The sequence below is a fragment of the Rhipicephalus microplus genome, chromosome 7, assembly GCF_043290135.1.
Source record: "Rhipicephalus microplus isolate Deutch F79 chromosome 7, USDA_Rmic, whole genome shotgun sequence".
NCBI classification, from domain to species: domain Eukaryota; kingdom Metazoa; phylum Arthropoda; class Arachnida; order Ixodida; family Ixodidae; genus Rhipicephalus; species Rhipicephalus microplus.
Genome location: NC_134706.1, coordinates 68,527,905 through 68,549,125, shown reverse-complemented (window position 1 = coordinate 68,549,125; position 21,221 = coordinate 68,527,905). Strand labels below are relative to the sequence as shown.

The window sequence follows — 21,221 nt, the reverse complement described above, 5'->3', positions numbered from 1 at the left end:
TACATTCAGCGAGCAGAGGAAGCACGTCAACTAGCCCGCGTGCACATAAGATCGCAGCAATGTAAAGACTCCCGAAGGTACAACATCCACCATCGACCAGTTACCTATCAACCTGGCGACCAAGTGTGGGTTTGGACTCCTGTTAGACGGCGAGGTCTCAGCGAGAAACTCCTGAGCAAGTACTTCGGACCCTACAAAGTATTACGGCGGTTGAACGAGGTCAACTACAATGTCATTCCAGACGGAAACTCGGCAACGACCCAGCGCCACTCACCACGAACAGAGATTGTGCATGTCGTCCGCTTAAAACCTTATTTTACGCAGCAATACTCGCCTTATTGTGCCAGGGCAGCAAACATTTCTTTTTCGTTGTCCATAGGTTCTCGAAAGAACTTTGAACTGTATTAACGTTTTTTTTTCTTATGACCAACCACAGACATTTCTCTCTTTTTTTTCCACCTGCATATGCCCTGTGCACTATAAGTATTGTTTCTCCCTTTCTTTTTATTCCCTTATGGGCCCTGCTGTCACCTTGTGTATGAGCATCGAGTCGATGCTCTAATGGGAGGGGGAATGATGCCACCTAGAGTTGTGAGCCCGCAAGCCCTAGCGAGCCAAAAAGGGAAAAGAGAACAAAGAAGAAGTGTGTGTTAGGGCTTCGTTTAAAGAAACACGCTCGTGTCTTTCTGCCCCGCTGTTCCTGTCTTGTCTTCACGGCTCTTGGTGTGTGACAATATGCATTTGACATAGGCGGAGAGTGCGGGAGGTTTGGGCCCCCTCCAGGCTGCTTCGTGGGAGCCAGAGCCCCCCCCCCCCCGGTTCTTGTCTGGGATAGTTCTTGAGAGCTTGGCTCAGACTCTCACCGATTGTCAACAGACTTATCCATCCTGTCTTGCAGCTACTTCGCATGGGACTCTTTATGCTCACTTCTTTTCCTTTCGGGCTTTTAAAAGGTGGATATCATGAGTGTACGTGTATGGGATCTGTGCTTCACCGAGTGCTGAGTCATCCCCGAGCCTCGCGAATAAACGAGCTGCAACAAGCAAAGATGCGTCGAGTTGTGCGGTCTCACTCCGGTTATCCCACTGCAGCTGGGGGGTAGCCAGCATTTTTTTGGGGGGGGGGGGGGGAGGGGTGGTTTAAAAAATACTTTATGTATGTTAATACATTTTATTCATCAACGAATCTCGCAGGGTTTGAAACCCCCCCCCCCCCCCCTTTGGCTCCAGACCCCGCGGCACTCACAGAGCATGCACTGGCGGAAGTTCCAGTATTGTACTTCGTAGTGTACCACCGAACCACAAATAATGTGTAGACATCCATGGTATGTTTCTCGTGGACATTGCAAATGTCTCTTAGATATCCACAGCAATCCAAATTACCCGCAACTATGAAAAGCTCAGCTGAGTAAGGTTGCAGGTATATTGCACATGGACACTGAATGGACATTCAATAGATATACATAGACGCTGTCATTTAGTAAATAAAAGTTTTTTTATGTACTTCGTACACTTACTGCATGTAGTTGGTGTGTTAGACCTGAGGTCCCATGGCAGTCTTGCTCATTGCCGCTTGAAGCGCGTTTAAACTAGAGAGACACGACACTGATTTTGATCTGCGGGCTGTCGTTAGAAGCGTCTTTTCTCATGTCGTCAACCTATGTAGACTGCAAAGACACAAACAGTATACGGGCGGTCTCTCCTAGACCCCGTCCCTGCCTTGTCGTGCTCACAGCCTTTCGTTGGCCAATTTTATAGTCGCACTGGAGGAATACGCAGCGACACTGACCAAACTTGCACACCTGCACCTCATTTTCAGCCATGCTCCCGCTCTGCCATTGTCCCACTCCGGTTACGGGGAGCAGTCCCCGCCATAATCCATGGTAACGAGAGACGGGTGGTGCACACAATAGGGAAGCGAAGAAAATACTTCAGTTGGAAGCTGGAGCTGCCTATTCAGACGCTGCGCAAGATTCGGAGAGGGCATTGTTAACTCTTCCAAGATTGCCTGCTTTGTGGTCATTTGAAGCAAGGACATGGGGTGAATTTTCGCTCAGCCACCGATCTCCCAAAGACACGCCGACAACAGGTCTGCCGATGCATTTTGCTGGTGCTTTCGGTCTCTCATCATGTTACACTACGATGAAACGCTGTCTTTTGAGGCGGCGTCGTTGGCCTAGTGTGGTTATGGGGTCTGGCGACCTGTCGGCCGATGGTTTGCGTCTGCCTCAGGTCTTCAGCGGGCTCGCGTCAGTGTCGTGTCGCTCTAGTGTAAACGCGCCTTGTTGATTTATATGTGGGGTTCAACCACCACATGAAAGTGGAGGGCTCCGGAAATTTCGACCACCTGGGGTTCATTAACGTGCAACTAAATATGAGCACATGGGCTTACAGCATCATCTCCATCGAAAATGCTGCCGCCGCAGCCGAGATTTGAACCTGCGACTTGCGGGTCAGCGGCAAAGTACGGGACCTGCGGACGCTGCTAGTGCCCCAAGTAGATGACGCCACTTCTAACCCTCCCTGACTTATCGCTCTGTAGACTAATTAGAAAAGGAAGACAGCGTTACGCTAACTATGCACAGGTACAAACATGATGTAGAAATATGCCAAGTAGAACACTCAATTTTTTTCAGGGGAGGGGGTTAGTTTGTACGTGCCTACAGGCAAGTAAAATTTTAAATTTTAACGGGGGTTGAACCACGTGTTTCACCCCCTAAGCTATGTGCCACAGAACTGAGCCAAATTTCACTCAAAATGAAGGCAGCAGTTGGCCCAATACGCAACGGCGGGGAGCCGAAAACACTGAGCACAGAGAGAATTAGGGGTGTGCGCATATATTTAGAATAGTACTTGCTGTTTCATTCGCACGGGAATTTGACTATTCGAAATTCCCGAAGGCACACACCGTCAACATCTAATTTAAAATGATCCCTTCATATATTCAATATGCTTCACCTTATCATATTTTCATATTGTGGCAAAGCTGCCTTTCAAGCTCCGCTACGATTGCAAATGCATTGACTCAAGGTAACGTTGGTTGCAACACGGAGATGATCGAAAGATGCGGCAGAATTGGGGGCTCCGTTGATGCTGTTTAGGACCTGAAATCTGCGCAACACGTGTGAAAAATTGGGCGCTGAAGATCTTTAGCATCCAAAATTTCAGTCATTCTAATATATCGACTTCTACGAGGCAGATTGGGTGCACCAGACTTCGGGAGCACACTTTTGTCTGCCACATCGGTTAGGCTTCCACACAGGTTGAAAGGAGAGAGGCTGAATAAATAGCATCTTTGCCTTTCGTATGCAAGGTATTGTCGGCAACACTTTGGTTGTACCAAATCATGTACACAAATACAAATTGGCCTCTGCACTGCCTCATTGTTGGTAAGACAACTAGGAAACATCACCCCGCCAACACTTCATGAACCATGCAAAAGGAAATACTTTAATGTTGCTATCTTATACGAATATGTTTAGGAGTCCTCTACAACTTTTTTTTCTTCTGGTATTTCGCTTCAAAGTATTGGAAAAATATTCGATTCATTCTCGCACTTCGATATTTTAATTTGCTTCACATGGAAAATTTTGCTATTCGCACAGCTCTAGAGAGAATACTAGGGAACGGAAAAGGCGATGGTGACTGTGGGAAGAACACGAAGCGATGGAATGCCAGCACCAATGACGATGTGCTCGTGTTGTGTCTGTAACCATGGGTGGTACAAATCAAACCTCCGCGCTGAGAACCGCCGTAGAAGTGATCTAGTATCATCGACCTAGGGCCTAAAAACAACCACATTTCTCTTTAAAATCATCCAGTTTTGTCATTTCATGCCTAGGTGTGTTTCACAGCTGAGTGCAAGCTTTGTCACTTTTTTAAAAAAATTCGGTGCAAGATAAACAGCCTGCTTACCCCCCACCCCCTCTGTTTGAAGATCCGGTTTTCTCCTAGTGGCAAGGTGGCAACTCTAATAAAGACGCATGGCAATACACTCCACCTTCTTTCGTCTCATCAGGTGCTAAAAAGAGAGACTACTATGAAACTTGGAGTGTTCTTAAATACAAAAGGTACCGGGTACTACAGTGTTGTCATAACAGGTTCCAATAGCCAAATAAGTTCTTTTTTTTTTGTGTCTGAAGCCTTGGCAACTTTGAATGCATTCAAAATTCAATTCGCTGTTTATTTATCTTTTACAAACATAAAAGGTACAGTAACGAAACACGACTGAAATGCAATAAAGACAATACGGCGACAAAGATTGATGAAGTGACAGCCCCCTTAAATTGACAGCAACAGATGGTGAGTAGGATAAAAATATAAATAAAAAGGAACAGGCTGAAACAAGTGGTGTACAATAATGATGCACTAGTAGAAAATAGTTGAACATTGGTGTAACAGAAAACCTTGAAGTGAAAGCAGTTTTAAACAGATTTAAGTTGAACAAAAAAATGGTGGTAGTGTCAAAGGAATGCTTAATTACTGATCTCTCGCACACTCTTGTGAGAAATGAGGCATCGCATTATAATTGCTGGGTTGACAATTACCCAATAAGTTAACAAAAACACGAGTTCTCTGCCAGGAACTCGACAAAAAAAAAAAGAAAAAAAAACAGAAAAATTAATGTACTTCGTCTACTATCACAGAAGCAGAGTGTAGTCCGAAATAAAAAAAGACATCGCTCACATTGTTAGAAACACTGCAACAGTTATACAATGATCGATTTTTGCATACACGAATATTTTACACAACAGAGTTAGAAATGAGAACATAAAACAATACGCGTAACGGGGCAGCAAGTCCGGCTCTTGACAGAACTTGAAGTAAGCTGTGGCACCAACTGGCTCAGACGTAAGATCTCTTTTTCACAAATGTCGAAGTCACGTACTTCACGAGGTCGACAGGCTTGGAGGACATTGATAGTTTCAATGATGACTTCCCCCGATCTGTAACAAGAATGACATGAAATAAGTAAAATGAAAAAAAAAAAAAAAACAAGCAGGCTAGAAAGCAAAGAAGGTTAGGACTTTGGTTTTCGAGGAAATCGTAAATGACTAAAACCATGATATAATGAACCGAATATAACAAATATCTGCTATCACGAAGTAAATTAGGAATAGTCTCGCAATATGGTGCTAGGAATAAACTTTTATAACAAAATTTTGGATATGACAAACTTATAGTGCCGCAAAATCAATAGGCTTGAGTGTACTCATATGATATTAAATTCTGAGTCTTCTGGAACTACTGTAACAATGCAGAAATCTCAGCGAGTCGCCATGAATCCATAATTATGAATGAGTGCAGTAAACAACAAAATATATTTGCATAAAGGACACAGGAGGAAGTACTGCTTACCAATTGAAGTTGTTGACATTTTTTAGCATTTTCTTCTTCAAGAAATTTGAATAAACAGTCTGCACACAAAACTTTACGTAGCACCTAAAAAAAAAAAACATTAAACCCTGCTTGCTTCATGTTATTTATTTATTTATTTATTTAAGGAATACTGCAGACAGTTTTTCACCATCCTAGCAGGAGAGGGTTACATAAGGTTCCTAACACAGAGGTCAAAACTAGAAGAAGTCGGAGCGTGCACGCAGTCGGAAGGCAGTGAATACCAGTCCTAAATGATTCTTACAAAAAAGGAGTACTTGAATGTGTTATTTTTAGGAGCATATGGTCTTACAGTTTTTGAATGATTTAACCTTGCTGAGCGCTGAGGAGGTGGCAGAATGTACAATTCTTTATTTAAACCAGATTCATTGTTGTATAGTTTATAAAAGAAGACTAACCTTGCAATTCTTCGCCTACATTCTAGTGGTTCCAGCTCACATTAATTTAACATTTCAGAAACGGAGCCGAATGTTATATTCTACATTTTGTTTAACATAACAAAACGATTGATGGCTTTGATGCACAGCAGTTCATTCTTGTGTGAAAGCTGCCTCTGATACTTCACGAGCTTTGTTGTCTTTGTGCCTCATGTCGTAACTCCAGTGATTACTCCTTTAGGTGAAAGGTTTGCACCTGTGTACGCTCAAGGCTTATTATAAGAAAGTTACATTGGCAAGAAATTAAGTTTGTTATATCCAACAATTCATTATAAAAATTATGTCTAATGCCATCATTGCAAGACTATTTTTCATTTACTTTCTTATAACCCAAATTTTGTTATATCGCTGTTCATTCATTAGATTAAGGTTTGAGTACTTCACGTGCTTCCACCTCTTACTTGGAGCTCATCTATGTCCTTTCCACCCGACTGTTTCCCAGCACTGTCTGTTTTAATTTAGATGCATGAAAATGCCTATGTGTGCTTTCAAAGTTTTCCCAAATTCTACCTCGTGTTGACTGGTTGGTTGTAAGAGAAATGACAACATGCATAGATGTTTGGAAATGGAACGACCAAACCGCAATGTATCAAATGTGACGAGGACCGTGAAATTGTTTTCTATATGCATTATATAAATTAGAATATAACGCCCATGTAAGGGTTGTCTAAAAAACACCACACTTCTGGGGCTGTGGGGAATTTCAGCATAGCGTAACATGATCCGCCTCCTTGGTCCCTGGGTACCCAGTTCGGCACCGTTGTTTTGAAGGCTACAGATCATCACAGTTCGATATCCACGTGTCCAAATTCGCCCTGGCACAACAAGGATGAGATGCTTTCATGATGCCCCGAGAAGTGGCGCCGTGTGTCGAGTCATATTCGCAAAACGAGTGAACGAAAAATGACTGTGTATTGCACGAACGCTCGCCTGCGTCCTAGTGATGAGTGAAACATTTTTTCTTAGTTGTAGCGTGAACAACAACGTCCACAATACATTCCTGTAACTGTGGACAACCTGTAGGTCATATTCAAAGTCATTTTGGTCTGATATTTTTCTTGCTCCCAATCTTAGAGACCAAAAAATCAGAAGTATGCGAATGGGGTACACTCACATTTTGAGACAGCCATTCAATTTTTTGGATTCACAATTTTTCAGTGTTTTTAAGGGCAGGGAGTCAAATAATACAGTTTTGCAAACGATTTCTTCATTGGTGCATTCTCGATACTGAGGTGATTAGAGCAGCTTGTGCCACGAAGCCAACGCTACAACAGAAGTGCACTGCATAGCCCAAACTAGTTTTTTAGTATGAAATGCAAAATCTGGTGTGAAAAAAAAAACACACACACACAAAAAAACATGGCACCGTTTAGATGTGTTAAAGGGTCACTGACATAGAATTGAAAAATGTGCTTAACAACTTCTCAATATACGCAGTTGTTTTTTGCCATATTTGAATGGAGTCCTTTACCTAGAAGTAATTTTAATTTCGAGAACAAACAGCCCACGAAAGTGAAGGGGAGTTTAGTACCCTGCGACATCGACACTACTGTGAAGCGTTTGTATGGCCAATCCAGCTATGCGCTAGTGACGATAACTTTGACGATCTCCATGATCATTCCATGTTCTTATTGTGGCACCGACTGGCGTTGACGCGTGGAAATGCTCTCGCTCCCAGGGGCACTTCTCATGCTCGATCAGTGTTGACTCACTTCAAACTGTTTGTCCTTAGCTCGTCAGTCAGCATATTGGGAAAATGTCATGCGTTTCGAATCACGGAAAAAGCAGTAAGAAAGTATCATTTAATTACACGTATGATACCTGCTAAGACTGCCACAAGCTATGAAAGCGTGTAGAGAAATATCTTTGCCAACAAAGAATGTGCCGATACTATTATTAGAGCATTTTAGTAGTTCGCTCCTAGACTTGTTTGCATTGACACGATACCGAATTACCACAGCCGTGAACATAAGACTAAACAGGTGGGGCCATCTGGTGGTGTATAGAAGAACCTGTCAAGCACAGAATTTATTTCAGTAAAAACCTAGTGTATTCTACTTCTCAGCTAGTGCACACACGTGGCAGCAGCACAATTCCAAATGCGTTGCTCTGTTAGAACTTTTTCTTCCTCACGGACATTAGGCGAAAACAAAGTAATGTACATATTGCCACTAGCACAAGTTCTGCAAGTATTATTTCCATAGATGCTGGCAGGCTTGTATGTGCCACTCTTCAAAAGAGGACGAAGATGCGCGCGCATAGAAAAACGATAAAGTCGTATTGCCGTTGTTCAAATCAGTTTGACGTCCTTGTGTGCCATTATCTAAAGGTTGCAGTTGCGGTGTAACATGACACCGGTGGAGGCGCTGCGTAATAGTCTATGCACTGTTACCACGAGAAAGATCTCGGCTCCAACATCGACGCCTTAATAGAAACAGCCAACCTACGACGCAGTCGGCAGCAACTATGCCTACCACCCTAAATCGGCGCTTTCCCGGAACGCTCCAGAACCATGGAAAATGCGAAAACTGCAAGCCAGACTGAACAGACCGCAACTCGCCCAGCTCCAAGGCCACCAGCCCCTCGAACCCCAAAGCCCTTCCATGGGGAACCCTAGGAAGACGTTGAAGACTGGCTGGACCAATACGACCGAGTCGCAGTCGCCAATGAGTGGAACGAGCACCGGAAACTGCAGTATGTCTATTTATACCCGGAGGATACGGCGCGTATTTGGTTTGAGAACCACGAGGCTGCCCTGACAACCTGGCCGGTGTTTTGCACTCAGCTGCGGAACACGTATGGTAGCACCGACCGGAAAGAACAAGTCGAACAAGCCGAACGTCTCCTCAATTCTCGCAGTCAAAGACCAAATGAAAGCGTGGCCATGTTCGTTGAGATGTCTTGTCTGTTCCATTGAGCTGATTCTGCAATGGCGGAAGACAAAAAGTTACGCTTTCTAATGCGGGGTGTCAAGGAGCAGCTGTTTGGAGGACTTGTACGAAACCCACCAGCTGCTGTGGCGGAATTCCTCCGTGAAGTGACAACAATGGAGCAAATGCTAAGACACTGGTCTTCGCAGTATGAGCGGTCCGACAACCTTGCATGTCTGTCGGCACCCTTGGTAAAACCCAACATCAGGAGCGTGAGAGACCTTGCTGAGCTAGTTCGTAGCATTGTACGCGATGAGCTGCAAAAGCTTCACGCAGTGCCTTCACAGCCTCAAGTGGCTGCTCTGATAGACGTCGTCCGTTAAAAGGTGCGGCAGCTGGTACGAACATTAGTGCGACCTCCAACTGAAGCTCCTCTGCTAATGTATGCGGAAGCTGTACGCACTCCTGCACCGGCAGCCAGCTATTTCCCCCGACCGACCAGCCTGCAGACGCCGCAGCACTTCTCGGGCCTGCCGCACTATGAAAACCAATGACCGACTTGCCTGCAGAAGCCGCAGTACTTCTCGGGCCCACCACACTATGAGAATCTGCGACCTCATGTGCGAATCTAGCGTGTGGCGCGCTTCCGACGATTGGCCACTTTGCTACCACTGTGGTGAGCCAGGTCACTTGTACCAAAGTGCTCGCATGGACAGGTGGGCCTACCTGGATTTGGGCAAGACGCTTGTCGGCCCAGGAATGGGGAACGACCCCGTGCTATCGCAAAATACTTGGCAAGTCTACCGTCTCTGAATATTCAGTGACGCCAATCACGCTCTCCGTCTCCTCGACGCTCTAAATCCTCGAATCAATACTCTACTTTCGCCGATGTTGTTGCGGGACGATCTGCTAGGTCGCAAAGTCCACGCCGGGGAAACTAGAATCAGCGGCCTCCGGGGGTGGGACCGCTGTTAAGCTTTCGCCAAAACAGCCTCTTCCGACCTATCCGCCGACCTTCGACGATTTCTTTCAGCCGACACCTCACATCGCTGACGAACCCGTTTCTGCTGTTATTGCCGTTCTGGTCAACAACCATCCAGTAACTGCTCTGGTCGACACCGGCGCCGACTACTGAGTTATCAGTGTTGAACTTGTGGCTGAACTCGGGAAAGTTGCGACTTTTTGGGGGCATGGACCAAACCTTCGGACAGCAGGTGGTGATCTCTTGACACCAATCGGGAGATGCACCGCAAGGCTGCAAATCTGAGAGTCGACATTCATTGTTTCTTTCATTAGGCTTCCCGAATGCTCCCGGAAAACTATCATTGGCATAGATTTCCTTCGTGAGCACGGCGCTGTTATAAATCTTCGAGACGACCTCGTTACGTTTGCTGACAACTATGGCTTGAAGCCTAGAGATACCGATTCACAGAAGACTGCGCTTCGCATTGTCGACGACACCGTCACACTTCCGCCACGCACCAGTATGTTCGTTACTGTACAGGGAGACATAGATCATGACAGTAGTGGTATCGCTGAAGCCAACCTTTTGGTGCTCGTCTTAGCAAATCTGCATTTCCACGGCATAATTCAATTTAAACGTGGGACGACCGAGTTGTTGGTCGCCAATTTTAGTGGAGCATACCAACATTTGGCCAAGCGAACAACTATCGCTAATTTCAAATCCATTGACAATGAAGCGTGTACGACGATAGCCCCAATTTCTGCAGCCCTTGAAAGTGACACCGCGGTAGCCGATACAGTCGATGTCAACCCGAAGCTGTCATGTGCGCAGAAAAAGCAAGTCCGCTGTATTCTCAGCATGTTTAGCGACTGTTTCGGGTCTACATCCAAGATAAAGCAAACACCAACCGTAAAGCACCGCATTGTCAATGATCATGCTGAACGACCCATACGTCAGCGCGCCGACCGAGTATCACAAAAGGAACAAGAGGCAATACGTTCTCAAGTGAAGCAGATGCTCGAAGATGGCGTAATCCAACCCTCGAACAGTCCATGGTCGTCCCCCGTCGTACTAGTAAAGAAGAAGGACGGCACTCTCCGATTTTGCGTCGATTACCGCAAACTCAACAAAGTCACAAAGGAAGACGTTTATTCTCTTCTGCGCATCAACGGCTTACTAGACCGCCTCCGACGCGCCTGATACTTCTCCTCTATGGATTTACGCAGTGGCTACTGGCAGATCGAAGTTGATGAATGCGACCGAGAGAAAACAGCATTCATAATGCCTGATGGTCTGTACGAATTCAAGGTGCTGCCCTTTGGTCTGTGTTCTGCTTTTGCGACATTCCAAAGGATGATGAATACAGTGCTCTCCGGTCTCAAGTGGGTAGCATGCCTTGTTTACTTAGACGATGTCGTGGTCTTCTCCCGAACATTTGAGCAGCACTTGCAGCGACTTAGAACTGTGTTTGCTTCAATTCGCACGGCAGGCCTATCACTGAAACCAGAAAAATGTCATTTTGGTTACAACGAATTAAAGTTCCTCGGCCACCTCGTAAGCCATGATAATATTCGGCCGGACCCAGACAAAACATTGGCTGTCACAGATTTTCCACCACCTGCCAACAAACGTGATGTGTGTTGATTTTTAGGCCTCTGTGCTTACTACAGACGCTTTGTGCGAAATTTCGCAAACATTGCCGAACCCCTCACTAGTCTGACAAAAGATGTTTCCTATGTGTGGGGCCCTGAGCAAACACGCGCTTTCTCCGAGCCAGCAGCGTCTCCTGTCTGAGCCCTTACTCGGACACTACGACGAATATGCCGACACTGAACTACACACAGACGCCAGTTACATCGGCCTTGGTGCAGTCCTCGTCCAGTGGCAAGGCGTCGTCGAACGCCCTATTGCTTATGCGAGCCGGATTTTATCATCTGCGGAGGCGAATTACACAACCACTGAAAAGGAGTGCCTAGCTGTTGTCTGGCCAATAGCTAAATTCAAACCGTACCTGTATGGTCGCCCGTTCAGAGTTGTTACTGATCATCATGCGCTCTGCTGGTTGGCGAACCTTAAAGACCCTTCCGAACGTCTGGCCAGGTAGAGCTTACGCCTTCAGGAGTTCGATTTGACAATCGTGTACAAGTCTGGCCGGAAGCATACTGACGCGGACTGCCTTTCCCGAGCTCCTCTTACCACAGCGTCAGGTGATCCCGATCTCGATGGCCGTTTTCTCTGCGCTGTTAGTGTATCCGATTTGGCTGAACAGAAAAAGAGCGATTTAGAGCTTCGATAATTTATAGAATATCTTGAAGGCCGTACGCTGCATCCACCACCAGCATTCGCCCGCTCGCAATCATCGTTTTGCATTCGCAGAAATATCATCTATAAAAGAAACTTCAACCCTTACGCGACTGAGTACCTGCTCGTCTTCCCGCCAGCATTATAAGCCGATGTCTTGTCCGCCTGTCACGATGAGCCTTCCTCAAGCCACTTAGGATTCACACGTACCTTGGCCCGGATTCGCCAACACTACTACTGGTTTAAGCTCAATCGAGACGTGAAGCATTACGTGAAAACGTATCACAAGTGCCAGCGTCGTAAAGCACCACATCAGCGCCCAGCCGGCTTTTTGAAGCCCGTCGCTCCTCCGACACAACCGTTCAACAAATTGGCATGGATCTGCTAGGACCTTTTCCCAAGTCTCGTGACGGCAACCGCTGGATTATAGTCGCTACTGATTACATGACGCGCTACTGCGAAACGAAGGCATTACAACGTGGCACCGCCATTGAGACTGCCCACTTTTTATGAAAAACATCGTCCCCCGACATGGAGCATCAACAGTTGTCATAACTGATCGTGGCACAGCTTTTACCGCCCGGATGATACAAGACGTCATGCAGCTTAGCGGCACAGTACATCAAAAAACCACTGCATACCACCCACAAAGCAAAGGCCTTACAGAGCGACTGAACAAGACGATCGCCGACATGCTATCCATGTACGTTGACCAAGACCACAAAAACTAGGATGACATCCTCCCTTACGTCACATTCCCATACAACACCGCTGTGCAAGAATTAACTGCATTCTCACCATTCCGGTTGCTTCACGGCAGGGAAGTCACTACAATGCTGGATGCCATGCTTCTACCGGACAGACACCAGATTAGTGTCAAGACGAACGAATTTATCAGACTGGCAGACACAGCTTGTAAGCTTGCAGTCGAACGAATCCATAAGCAACAATGCATCTACTCGCTACGGTGCAACGCTCGTCGTCGCGATGTCTCTTACCAACCCGGAGAACGAGTATGGTTGCCGACTCCCATTCGACAACAGGGTCGGTTGGAAAAGTTGATACACCGCTATTTTGGTCCCTATAGAGTTTTCCGTCGTCTCAGCGAAGTGAACTACGAGGTTCTTGACGTGGACATGGCTCGTCAATCTCGCCGTTCACAACAGCCACATGTTGTCCATGTTTCGAGGATGAAACCGTTTAACCAACGCTGACCATTCGTCAAACTCCCTTGAGTAGATTTAGAGTGATTGTGAACACCCCCTTCTGTACTGCTTATCGTATGTGTTTTCTTTTCATTTGGTAATTATGTTGTGACATCGGGCCGATGTTCTTTGGGAAGGGGGTAATGCCGCTAGTACAAGTTCTGCAAGTATTATTTCCATAGATGCTGGCAGGGTTGTATGTGCCACTCTTCAAAAGAGGACGAAGATGTGCGTGCAGAGAAAAATGATAAAGCCGTATTGCCGTTGTTCGAATCAGTTTGACATCCTTGTGTGCCATAATCTACAGGTTGCAGTTATGGTGTAACGTGACAATATCTATAATTCTCGTTGTACAGAGCATCACAACATGTCGGAACCATTGTGCAGTAACCCAATGTTGCGTATACTGGGATCTACTTGCTAAACTTATCTGAAGCAATACAGTCAAGCCCACTTATAACGAACCTGAGCCTGACGCGGCATCTGTTTGCTGTATCCCGAAGTTCGTAGTAAATGAAACACAGCTTTTAAAAAAGTTGCGAGTGAAAACAAAAACTTCTTTTGCCCAAAAAAGTATGTCATGCACGTGTTACAAAGAACAGAAGCGATAAGGGTTCTAGTTTAGTTCTAGTTTATTTCAAACAGCAGCCTGCTTGTTGCCGAGGCCCGTGGCATAAGCTGCATGAGGGACTGGCTCCAAAGTTTCGTCGTTCTCGCAATTCGATTCCTCTAAATCGCTCTTACCACGTACTTTATTCATAATGCCCTGATTCGTGCACGGTTCCTCGGTGTCGGCATCAACATCTTCCGTAATGGAACTATCGCAACAGATGCTCCACCCCCTCTCCCATGTCAAAGTCGACGGCACGCTGCCACAAATCACCGCCGAAATGATCCTGTTCGGAAGCTTCAGGCTCAGCATCGGGCCCGACGTCGACGAAGTCGTCCTCACGAAAACAGTTTCGCCCGCATGTAGCCGTCACCACCGCCCACGAAATATTCGCCATCTCCACAATCGAATACCAGGACGCCCGGAGTGGCAAGTTGGCTGCCAGGTGGTCAACAGCTATGAGCAAGCGCTTCGCAATGCGGCACCTAATGTGTGGATTACGCTCAAGCCAAGCGGTCACACTTTCGACGTTTTGTTGAGTCGCAGGAAAAAGCGTGCAAGACCTCCTGTCTGCCACCCTGATCACACACGCCCACCAAAAGCGAGCAAGATGCGCACACACGACACACATGCCAGAACGCGCGGAACAGTTCTGGGCCCGTTTCTAGTCAGAAAACGAAACTAACTCGGAGCAGTGGAGACGGGCGAAGGGGTTGTGATCAAGAAAGGAGAGCAGACTTGCGAGAGAGTTGCGATAGAGTGAAGAGAGGGGAGGACACGGCGGGAGGGCGACCTTGAAAAGCAAAACACGTGGGAAGCAGGTAGGTCGGGTAGCTTGCTTGAAAGGTCCACAAAAAACGCGTAGAAAAACTTGAAAGTGTGCCTTCGTGCGCAGAAGTCAAACCACGGCCGCCTGGATTGGCGCGCGCGGCAGTGTTTAAAGAATCGGCAGTCGTGGTCAAAAAATCGTTTTGTTGCGCCAGCGGGTTTGCGTGGCCTCACCGACTTTAATATTTTGCTATTCGTTCCGCGCGAGTTAACAGCCGTTTTCATGCATGCTGAGCCGAGTGCGAAGTGAGCGAGAACAGGTACTAAACACAAAATTAATCGCGAATTACCAGAGTTGGTAGAGTAGCGTACGGGCGTGCACTAGACGCACTAGACGCAGACGATTGGATACAGTCGGTGGCAGACGATGTTGGCAAATGGTCTGGTCACTCCAGGCCGGCAACGCCAACGACAGTACCAGCGATTAAGAACAGTGGAGATGGCCGACCGGTCTTTGAAAGACCCGTGGCACTGTGAAAACATGGGCCTCATCTGGCGATGCGGGGTGCTCGGAGTAGCGGGGGGGACAAAGCATGGAGGGGTGCGTAACAAAAAGCAGTCGGGGAGAGCGGCAACTAGAGGGGCGGGGAGGCAGGGTCGGCGTTTATCAATTATAATGTATGGGCACCTCGCCGATGCCTCATCGGTGGTTGACAGTGGTTTCCCGGAAATTCGGCTGCGCGCCGACCCCGTTCGCTGTAACCGATCGGTGACGCTCGGAGATGTTCGTTCTAAGTGCAATTTTGTGCCATTGAACCAATGTATATTTTCACGGTCACGCAGATATCGTTTTTTCTAAGCGAACGTTCGTTCTAAGTGGGGCCGTTATATGTGGGCTCGACTGTATAGCTAAGCATGGCCCAGGCGTGCATCGCCACACTTCATCACCTGTCAACCCTGCTGACAGTGACAATGTCAATGCTGGCGAGAACCAACAGATGAAATTTCAGCTGAACCTGAGGTCACTTATTCCTGTTTAACACCATCAGCTGAGGTGCGGTCAGGAAGTGGCTGTGAGGCAGTCCTCCCAGCACTATAAGTTGGCGGGCTTTACACTCATTTTGAGTTGTGGTCATGTTGATATAACAGAGAGTTATTCGTTCTCCATTGCATTTTGAGTTGCGAATCGCCTCCAGGGGCCCGATAACTGTTCGAAGATTCAAAAATATTGGCTGCATAAATTTGATGTCAGTGCTCCGACCGACGAGCATAGTGCGAAGTTTTGCGGGAGATTGTTTTGGGGAGGGCAGTCGTCTTGCATCGCGGCTGAAAGAGGGTGGCAAATGCCCTTTTTGCACCACCTGCCTAAGCCCATGCTGACGAGCCAAATCAATACAATCATTTTCCTTCGGTTTCGTATTCAGAAATGTTATACATTTTGGCCGACCTGTCACTGTATTGAGAACAAGCACGCCAAGAGAGGACTGGCTCACAGCATTCTGAATCCGTTCTTTTTCTTAATGACGCACACGAGCATGGGCATGCTGATACAAAATATAGTCACTATTTTATTTTAATAAATACTGTGCTGTTTTTCAATGCTTGTGCTGTTTTCATTGTCGTTTTTCCTGTTTCTTGTGTTTGCACAGTTAGCCCTAACATTTTCATTGTCAGAAACTTGTGCCACATGAAAAAAAAAAAAGAGAGAGAGAGAGAGAGAGAGACGCGTTACACACCCCTCGTGCATCGTTGAATGTCTGGCTGCATTTGGTAGCAGGATAGATCTGATTGCGCAGTTCACCAGGCAGTAGTTTGTCAGCCAGGGCCCACAGCTTGGAGGGGTCTGCAGTGCCAAGGTGTCTGCGATAACAATGTCAAAAACAGTAAAGATGGAATTCGGATGAAAAAGATTGCCACATTGTTGTGTTATGTTTTCGATGCATGACTCTCGCATCTCTTGCAAAGAGGCTTACTTTGATGACACTGTCGCACAGCAAGCAGTGTAGTAGCAAATCAGAGAGAGATGAGGTGCAGCTGTGGTCACAGTAATGTCACCTGATATGTTTATGCATAAAAAAGAGGAACTTGTTTTGCTTCCCGTTGGCTTGAAATGTCTCATGTGATAGACTTCATACACTCGGAAAGGAGCTTTGCGGGCTCTGCGAACCTTTTTCCGTTTCCTGGCGTTCACCACCTCTGTTCACAAGTCTTCATCAGTGGAAGATGAAGGTTCAAGTTTTTGCTAGTGTGTGTGTGTGTGTGTGTGCGTGAGTGGTGGGGGGTGAAGGGAGGTACGTTGCCTTAATATCTCAGTAGTGTTACAGTGGCGTAGCCAGTGGAAATCGGGAGGGGGATCTTGGTCTTATTTTTGATGTAACTCAAACCTCAGAATATTAGTTAGACCTGTCACTAAAATAATTCGCTATATTCGAAAATTCATTATAAACTTATACAGTAAAAGCTCGTTAATTCGACACCCATTAATTTGGAAATTCGGATAATTCGGACGGCTCTATTGGTCCCGGCCAAAGTGCATGTTAATCTATGGGACCAAACCTTCGTTGTTTCGTCGGAATCGTCGGACGAAACCTTCGTTGTTTCGTCCGCACCGCTTAATTCGGACAAATGCTGACGGCTCCTGCTACACAAAAGTGTGATAAAGCAGCGCTGGCACCACTGGAGTGAAACCGAAACCCGAGTGGCATCGCCATCATCATCAACTAGCCGGGGCGATCGCAGCGTCACCGAACGTCGGCGTCTTCTTTCTTCTCCACTCAGCGCCTCCGACGCCATTTTCCCTTGTGTTGTCGTGTCGGAATCATCTCTTCTTGCGGAGTTCTCTTTCTTTCCATTGTGACCGTATTTGCATGCCACCACCATCGTGCGCTACAGTAATGGCAATGCCGAAAAAGCGGCAGAACTACAACGCGAAGAACTTGGCGAATCGTGACAGCAGGTTGTGACCAAGTACAACGTGAAGCGGAGCACGTTGGGAACATACGTGAAAAATGAACAACAGATTCGACAAGCCTTCGAAAGCGAGAAGTTTCATGCCTCTAGAAAGCGGTTGCGAACCGTACCTTATCCCCAGCTCGAAGAAGCTTTGCTCCGGTGGATTACTGACTGTCGCAACGCGCATCTGCCTTTGAGCGGACCTCTCATCATGACGCAGGGTGAGAAGTACGCTGCAGTGATGAACATTGAATCGTTCAAAGCGTCAGAAGGGTGGTTTGCGAAGTTTCGAGAGAGACACGAACTTGTCTTCAGGAGTGTGTGCGGCGAAAAGGCCAGTGTTGACGAAAGCGTGACCACTGAGTGGAGAAATGTGAAGCTGCTGGAGCACATCGCCGCATATGAACCACGTGACGTGTTCAATGCAGATGAAACTGCTCCATTTTTCAGAGCTCTGCTCGACATGACGGTGACTTTCAAAGGGGATGCGTGCATCGGTGGCAAGAAGTGCAAGCAAAGGATAACTGCTTCTTGCCGCCAATATGACTGGCGCGGAGCGCTTGCCACTACTTGTCAGGAAGGCACTTAAGCCACGTTGCTTTAAGAACGTCAAAAGCCTTCCTGTCGAGTACACAGCGAAGAGGAAGGCATGAATGACATCAAACATTTTTCGCGGCTGGCTGCAGCAGTTGGACCGGCACTTCACGTCGAAGGACCGCAAGATAATTATGGTTGTTGACAACTGCAGTGCCCATAACTGTACAGTCGAACCGAAGAGCTTCAAAGTAGATTTTTTGCCGCCCAACACTACGTCTGCTTTTCAGCCGATGGACCAGGGTATCATTCACTACGTGAAGTCGAAGTACCGCAAGCACCTGCTAGAGCGAATGATCCTATGCTCAGAAGCTGGAAAGTTGTATGAAGTGGACTTACTCGGCGCAGTGCACATCATCGCCCACGTGTGGAAAAACACTGCACCGCAAGTCATCGCCAACTGTTTTCGGCACAGCGGTTTTGTGAGGCCCGAGCATGCAGCAGTAGCTGACGATGGCATCGAGGAGGTGTCAGCCAAGTCCACCGACGATGACTGCCCGACTTTCGATGCTGTCCTTCCCACAGATGTGACCTTTCAGGACTGCATCGCGAATGATCATGGTGTCGCCACGAGTGGTCTCCTGACCGATCAAGAGATTATTAATGATGTCACGGGCGCCCATGAAGACCACGATTCCAACGAAGAATCATGCGAGGAGATACAGCCGCGACCTCATCGCACCTCACGGGAAGTCTCGGAGGCGCTGTTAATATTAGAGAACGCTTGTCTGAACACTCCCGACAGCTTGCGTGCCGTTGGCCATTTGGAACAGTTAAGAAAAATTGTGATGTCAGCCGGAATCTGCGCGAAAACACACAGGACAATTACAAAATATTTCAACAAATAAAGGTATGCTTCTGCAGCTTGATTTTAAATGTTATTTTCCCTGATCATTCGTTAATTCGGCATTCGGTTAATACGGACAGTTTTACCGGTCCCGTGAAATCCAAATTAACGAGCTTTTACTGTACTTATAACACTGTGTCTATGACAGATATTTTTTATTTACTTTACTACAACCGATAATTCGTTATACCTGGGTTCATTATAACGAACTTTGAGTTCGCAACCAGCCTCAATGAACATGCTGTGCTAACACTTCATTGTCGAATGAAGATAGGTACACAGAGAATGTGAAAAATTAGAATAGAGCTGCAGGACAAGAAAATCAGACAAGATTCCGACCTGTGGATGAACCACACAACGTCCTCTTCCTCAATCTGGTCGTGGCCGGCGCGCTCGGCCATGGCCTGCAGGGATTGACCCATCTTCTCCATAAAATGGTCGTGCCTGTAATGTCCCCGGGCGACAACAATGGCAAGCTTACGAACAAGTCCCCAACACATTACGCTAACAAAATAGCCCAAATGCAAACTAGCAACTTATTCAAAGTAACTCAACATCGTTACTGCAATGACACACGAACAAGCTTACAGGGCCCCTCACCACCCAGAGTTCAAATATAGGTGGTGGTCTCTCTTGCCCTGACAACATTTCCTAGAGGAGACATCCGCCTCCTTGCCACCTATATCTTAAAAACCACGTGTACAGTGCCCCCCCAAGTGTGGTGCCTATCAGTGCCCCCCAAGTGTGGTGCCTATCAGGATTTCACACTTGTCAGCTACAGAATGCCTCTTCTGCTTGCACAGCCGAAAACGTACAAAATCACGTGAAGTTGGTTGATCGTGCTTGATAGTCCCGTATTACAAAGGAGAACTTGTAGGTGAGCGGCTGCATGTCAAAGCAGAGTAAGAGACAGTCCACAATTGTTACTTAGTCTATATGGACCAATCAAAAGCATGTACCGTAATGAAGTCGCACGAATCACCGTTTTTGAGTCACAAGGTGCGCCAGAGAAAGATGAGAAACACCAGAAGAGAATAACGTGGTTGTTTTGTATTTTGAGAGGGTGGCTATGGTCCCTTTAAAAGGAGTGGTGACAGAATTATAAGGCTTCGTAAAATGCACATTTTTCATTTCTTTGGCTTGCAATGTTACCACTCTCCACATTTCGGAACCAAGAAATTTGTACAAAATACTCTAGTATGATTTTAAAGTTCTTGTCACCCAGCATCTGCTAGTCAGCGCCACCGTACAGGACATTATTGTGATGAGTGAACACAGTTTACTGTGTTTATGAACTCTGCTTGCTTCATGCAGCCGTTACGGATGTTTCATGTGCACAATGTGCAAGTGACCGGAGATGACGAGGCTGATGCTAGAATGACACAGTTGCTGTCTCCCTCGCGACTTCAACCTACATCAGACTGTGCTGACATTGTGCTTTGAAACCACCAATTGATTGATTGATATGTGAGGTGTAACACCTCAAAACCACCATATGATTATAAGAGACGCCGTAGTGGTGGGCTTGGGAAATTCCGACCACCTGGGGTTCTTTAACATGCACCCAAATCTGAGCACATGGGGCTACAGCATTTTTGCCTCTGCCGAAAATGCAGCCGCCGCACCCAAGTACCTTAGCCACTAGATCAACGCGGCGGGGCAGCTTTGAGACCCCTCCTCGATATTAATACCGAAAGCATTTTTTTAAAGCAGTGGTGTCAAAAACATATTCCATGTGTTTTCAGGGACCATGATACTCTATTTAGGGTTCCCAACACCAGTGCCTTTTTTAAAGCAATAATATGGAAACTGCTAAGATTTGTGTGAGTACTCCTTTAATGTCGTCAGAAAAAAAAAGAAAGCTCCAAAGTGGGGAGGTGGGCAAGAAGGAAGCCACAGAACTAGCGACTAGCCACACGAAGCTATTGGTCCAAACACTAGTGTGCAAAAGTCGTTTTGGTGTTGTTGAGAATCAAACCTCACTGTATAATTAAGTGAAAAGTGATGGACAGCCAATGAAGTGGTGTAGGAATGGAGAAAAATAAGGAGACACTCACCACTTGTCAATGGTTTCCCATGCTCTGTTCGTGACCCGGACACCCGGGAGGTGTGCCTGCAGTCTCTTTCGGGCGTTTTCTTGCCAGCGATCCAGCCTGAAAGGAATGACCGTGAAGATCACACCCTGCAACCCGCAAGTGATAACACTGCCGCGCCAACATCTGTATATGAAGTTTATGCAAATCAAATAAGAGACATCTCTAATTTCACCGTAGTATT

At 46.7% G+C, this 21,221-nt stretch overlaps 1 protein-coding gene across 1 annotated transcript in view; it reads right to left on the bottom strand.

The window, feature by feature from the left end:
• Positions 1 to 4,658: 4,658 nt before the first annotated feature.
• The window catches only part of LOC119179604 (uncharacterized), a 44,249-nt gene continuing 27,686 nt past the window's right edge, over positions 4,659 to 21,221 (bottom strand). Inside the window, exons 3-6 of the mRNA XM_037430720.2 lie at positions 21,002 to 21,097; positions 19,284 to 19,388; positions 16,288 to 16,411; positions 4,659 to 4,945 (exon numbers count right to left, since the gene is read on the bottom strand). Of these exons, the coding sequence (XP_037286617.2) occupies positions 4,925 to 4,945; positions 16,288 to 16,411; positions 19,284 to 19,388; positions 21,002 to 21,097 (346 nt within the window). The 3' untranslated portion in view covers positions 4,659 to 4,924. The remainder of the gene's footprint in view (positions 4,946 to 16,287; positions 16,412 to 19,283; positions 19,389 to 21,001; positions 21,098 to 21,221) is intronic.